This window comes from Dipodomys ordii, unplaced genomic scaffold (genome assembly GCF_000151885.1).
Source record: "Dipodomys ordii isolate 6190 unplaced genomic scaffold, Dord_2.0 Scaffold64, whole genome shotgun sequence".
Classification (NCBI taxonomy): Eukaryota; Metazoa; Chordata; class Mammalia; order Rodentia; family Heteromyidae; genus Dipodomys; species Dipodomys ordii.
Window position 1 is genome coordinate 1,681,267 of NW_012267280.1, and position 5,266 is coordinate 1,686,532.

The 5,266-nt window shown below is 66.9% G+C and overlaps 1 protein-coding gene across 1 annotated transcript in view; it reads right to left on the bottom strand.

The window, feature by feature from the left end:
- The window catches only part of Zbtb7a (zinc finger and BTB domain containing 7A), a 5,336-nt gene extending 1,140 nt beyond the window's left edge, over window positions 1-4,196 (bottom strand). The window contains exons 1-2 of the mRNA XM_013022642.1: window positions 2,877-4,196; window positions 5-254 (exon numbers count right to left, since the gene is read on the bottom strand). Coding sequence (XP_012878096.1) covers window positions 5-254; window positions 2,877-4,153 — 1,527 coding nt within the window. The 5' untranslated portion in view covers window positions 4,154-4,196. The remainder of the gene's footprint in view (window positions 1-4; window positions 255-2,876) is intronic.
- Window positions 4,197-5,266: the final 1,070 nt, after the last annotated feature.

The window sequence follows — 5,266 nt, forward strand, 5'->3', positions numbered from 1 at the left end:
GGGCGCGTGCACGCGGCTTGCGGCCCCGGCGTGAGGGCACCCCGTTGCAGCCGTCCTTCTTGAGGTGTCTGTGCAGGTGGTCGGAGCGCACGAAGGTCTTGCAGCAACTGTCGCACTGGTAGGGCCGCAGGCCCGTGTGCACGCGCATGTGGTTCTTCAGGTCGTAGTTGTGGGCGAAGGCCGCCCCGCACTGCTGGCACAGGTACGGCTTCTCGCCCGTGTGCTTCCTCATGTGCACCTTCAGCTTGTCCTGCCTGCGGGGTGGGCACGCGGGGCTGGGTCAGAGGGGGGGCTCGGCCACAGGGCCCGTGGGCGGGGCGCTGGACGCCTGGGCCCTGCTCTTGGGACGAGGGGAAAACAAGGCAAGGCAGATGGCCAGCCCCAGTGTCAGTCACGGGGGAGCTGAGCTCACCACAGCCCCTCATGGCGCCCAGGCCCCACCAGTCCCCTCTTCTTCCCCTCTGGTTGCCCCAGGACCTTTGCACGTGCTATGCTGGCCAATGGACACACTTCTTCCCCGAGCCCTATCACCAAACACAGGCTCAAATGCCACCACCTCTCGTGGCCCACGATGCCCCCATCTTGCCCTGTGCTGCTCACTGCTTTCCTTTTGTTTTTCTTTTCTGCTTTTGATCTGAGACTAGGGCTCCTTACTATTTGACACTTTTGCTCTTTGGCTGGCGCTCTACCACCTGAGCCATGCAACCCGTGCCGTTATTTCTCACAGTCTCTCCTATGAGCCCCAAGGCCTCTCCCTGCCCATCGTACCTGCTCAGCCTGCTGTCTTTGGACCAGGCGTACTTGAACCCTAAGGCGGCTCCTAAGCCCCTGCAACGTGGCCAGGGCCGCTGAGGCACGAGAGGCTGCACTTCATAAATTCGCTACCCGGATACCCAGCCCCGCCCACATGCCCACAGGCACCTGGTAGGTTCCTGACACCCTCACTAAGATGGGGGTGGAGTCCTTCTGGAAATCTACAGGGCTGGAGCAGATCCTGGGTCTCAGGAGCCCTAGTGACTAATCTCTGACTTGCTGACAAACTCCTACGCATCCCTCAAAAGCCCACCTTGAATGCCCCTCTGCCTTCCCAGCCCCTGAAGGCCTGGCACCTTCAGTCCCAGGCCTTTCCCAAAGGGCACAGTGCAGGGCTGATAGCCCCACTTCCTCTAATCCTGCCATGCCTGGCACTTGGGTCTTAAAGTCTCCACCCTGCCCAGCTCTGTTGTCCCACTGGGCTGCAGTACTGCTCACTCCGGGCTGTCCGGGACTGAGGCCCACTCTTGAGCACTCGCAGAGGCTCCTGCTCAGAAGCTGGCTCAGTGTCCCAGCTCCCCGGCCTGGAGGGCACAGCTTGGACTAACGTGTTCTAGCATGTAGTGCTAGCATGTAGTCCCCGCTGGGACTAGAGGCTCAGAGAGAGGAAGTGAGTCTCCTGATGTTGCACAGCAGCCAGGGGCTGGGCACAGAGGCAGAGTGGGGGTGGGAGGCAGCCCCGGCCTGGGTAATTATAGCCCAGGCTGCACAGGCCCCACTTACTCAACACGCCGCCATGACTCAGAGGGGCCTCTGGGCTGCAGGCCTAGAGGGGGCGGGGGGGGGGGCGCTGGGGCCCTGGGCTGGGGGCACCAACGGGACGTGGGTGTGCCAAAGAGCAGGGGCTTCTCTGAATGAAATTTCCCTATGCCTCAGTTTCCCTGACTACTAAGGAGACAGACTGGCCAAGGACCAGTGGGGGGGTGGCAGAACACACACCAACTCAGAATGAAACCAAGCCGGGCCCAGGGCTGGGGCGGCTGCAGCCCCAGGGACAGGTCAGCAGCGGCTCAGGCGGCCACGGGGCTGCCCCGCCCCCGCCCCCCAGCCCCGCCCCGGCTCTTCCTGCAGACGGCAGCACCTGCGCCTTTCACCGCAGGCTCCGCCCCCCGCTCGTGCTCTTTGCCCCCACCTGGCACTCCCAGGCACTGGAGTTCAGGCCGCGCCCTGCTCTCCAGCCCGTGGGTGGGGAGGGGTCTGGCGTGCTGGGGAGGGGGCAGCCTCAGGTCCCGCTCCGCAGGGTGGGACCAGGAAGCTGGGACAATGGCTTCTTTCTTCAGCCTCGGTGGGCGTGGCCAGGGGAACCCCAGGGCGGGCTGGCAGGGGGGTAGGGGTGACGCTGAGTCACCCAGCCTGGCAGGGTCCCTGCCTGCCTGTGCCCACCCCCACACACACGGGCCTGGCCTGCCCTGGGTCCACGGCCAGGCCGGCCACCTCTGGACTCCTAAGACTCAATCACAAAACTATCACAGACTGGCCTCGAACTCTTCCCACTCCGGGACAGCGCCCCAGGACCGCCACCCAGGCCTCTTCATGTCCACGGGCCCTGCAGAACGAACCCTCACCCCGAAAGTGCCCGCACCAGGGCCTCCGCGGGGCGTGTCAGCCTCCAGCACCTCTCCTGGCCCCTCCCACCTCCGCTGAGGCGGCAGCAGCCCCAGCCCCAGCCCCAGCGAGCCGAGGTGGCCTGCTCTGCCCCACTGCTGGGGCCTAGACCAGGGCTCAGCGGACAGCAGGTGCATAACAAACACTGCCAGTTCCCAACACCGAGCTCGCGCTGCGAGGCTGCCCCTTCTCCTGCCGCAAAACAGAAAACCTGCCCCACACACAAAAAAACCTGCCCAGCAAAAGGAAGAGCGACTCTGGCCTGGGGGGGGGGGGGCGGTTCAGGCTGTCTGCTGGGGCCACCTGGCCTCAGGCCTCAGCTGTCCCTTGCTAGCTAGGCTGTCTGCCCCCAAGAGCAGGGAAATCATACTGGCCCGGGCAGATAAGCAAGAGGGTCGGGCTAGGTGTAGAAGGCCGGCAGCTGGCCCGCCCGCCCGCCCGCCCGCCCACCGGCTCACCTGGTGAATCGGACCTTGCAGATGTTACACTCGTAGGGCTTCTCGCCCGTGTGCGTGCGGATGTGCCGCGGCAGCTTGCCGGCGCCCTGGATCACCTTCTCGCAGATCGGGCACTTCTGGAAGGCCTTGGCGCGGATCTTCTTCTCCCCCTTCTGCGACCACGCCGGGTACACGTCGCCTTCGTGGGCGCCGCTGAAGTACTTCAGGTAGTAGTCCATGACGCCCTTGTCGTCCGCCCGCGACTCCTCGTCGCTGTCCCCGGCCGCCAAGGCCCCCGCCCGGCCCACGGAGGACATCATCTGCTGCAGCAGGGTGCTGGCCGCCAGCCCATCCACGTCCGCCGTGTCCCCGTCCTCACCCTCGGCGGTGCCCGACAGGAAGCCCGGGGAGTCTCCGGGCTCGGGAGCCGCCTCCGACAGGGAGGTCACCTCCTCTTCCCCGGCCCGGCCATAGTGGCCGTTCTGTGTGGCCGCCGGCGGGGCCACTGGGGGTGGAAAGAGGCCGCCAGCCGCGGGGGCGTCCTCGTCCCGCTCCGGCCACAGGCCCGGGTTGCTGTCCCCCTCGTCCCCGTCCCCTGCCGGGGGCCGCTCAGCAGGGGGCCCTGGCCCGTAGAAGTCCAGGCCATTGCAATCGCCTGCGGCCACCGCTGCCACGGCGGCCGCCACAGCCTCCTTGGTGGCGTCCAGGTCGTCATCGGGAGCGCTGAAGGCGGACCACGGGAAGGTGCCTGCGGCGGCGGCTGCAGCGGCGGCAGCGGGGGGCAGGCTGTTCATGGGGTTACTCTGGAAGAACTCCAGGTACTCCTTGGCGCGCAGGAGGTTGCGCTGGTCAATCTGCTCCACCAGGTCCAGCTGCCCCGTGTCGCCGCCCCCGTCGGCGGCCAGGATCTGGCGGTCCAGCAAGTCGGCGCACACATGGCTCACGGCGGGGATCTCCAGCAGGCGCGCGGCGCTCAGGATGTCGCCCACGTTGGCCGTGCTGACGGTGAGCGTGGCGGTGTAGGCGAAGTCCATGAGGGCGGTGAGCGCGTCCGCGCTGACGAAGTCTATCTCGTACACGTTCTGCTGGTCCACCACGGCGCCAGACGTGAACAGCTTCTTGAAGTACTGGCTGCAAGCCGCCAGTACGGAGCGGTGCGTGGGGAACTCGCGGCCCTCTACCAAGATCACCACGTCGCACAGCAGGCCCTGCGTCCGCTGCTCATTCAGCCCGCTCAGGATGTCGCTGCTGTGGTCGGGAAACGGGATCCCGATGGGGCCGTCCACGCCGCCGGCCATCTTCCGCGCCGAGACCTGCAGCCAGGACACGGGGTTCTCATGAAGGCGGTCCCCTGCACGGCACCCCCGCCGCTTCCCCAGCCAGGCCCCAGGGCCATCCCGCGGCCGGATCCACCTGACCCGCAGGAGCCCATGCTGGAAGCCCACCCTGGCTGCTCCCCTTGGGGGAGGCCCTGAAGAGCACCCCAGGGCTGCGGAGCGCCAGCCACAGCGGGCACACAGGGGTCATGCCCATGCAGTTGCCCCCCAGACCTGGACAGATGGCCACCTGCCACAGCTCTCCACGGAGGACCCAGCAGGGCCTGGGGACACTCCCAGGGCCTCTGACCTGGAAGCAGCCCTTGGAGGGGGAGGTCTGAATCTCCCCAGGAAGGGGTGAGGCTGAGCCACAGAGACCCAGGGTTGTGACCTGCTGGGGTCAAGGGCAAGTGGGTGTGGCCCGGGGTGGCAAGGCTGCCTGTGAGCCCCGGGCCGGGCCGGCCGCACAGTGAGTAAGAGGGGAAAGCAGGCCGCGACCTGGGCGGAGCCCCCCAAGTCCACAGCCCGTTTGGCATCCTGCATCTCAGCTGCTCCACGGGCTGCTCCCCCAGGGCAAAGCCTGCACTCTGCGTCTCTCTCTCTCTCTCCAGAAGGGCAGGGGTCCCTGCTCACGAAAGTGGGAACCTGCTCTCCCCGGTCTGTCCATCCGTTCCGCAGTCCCCGGGGCTGACTCACCCGCCCACTCTGGCTTGTGCAACCCTCTGGCTGTGGTCCCCACCCTCTCCCGCGAGCCAACCGCCCCTTACCACCCAGCACAGCCCCAGTGCTCCCCACCCCTCTGGGACGCCACCGCCATCCCTCAGGACAGGGCCTGGCGGGCGATCCCTCGGCCCCCTGAGAACCACAGGCCCCTCCTGTCCCCACCAAGAAGCCCTAAGCCTGGCCCTCCCATACATGAGCCTTTCTCAGGCCAGCAAGGGAGCCCAGGGCTAGCCCAGCCGGACCCAAGGCCACAGCCCCCCTCTCCCCAGCCAGTGGCCCTTGGAGTGGGGTCCCATGGCCGACACAGAGGCCTTTGTGTGGCCAGGGCTCTCTCCTCTCGTGGCCGCCCACCCTCCTCCAGCTGCTCAGCTC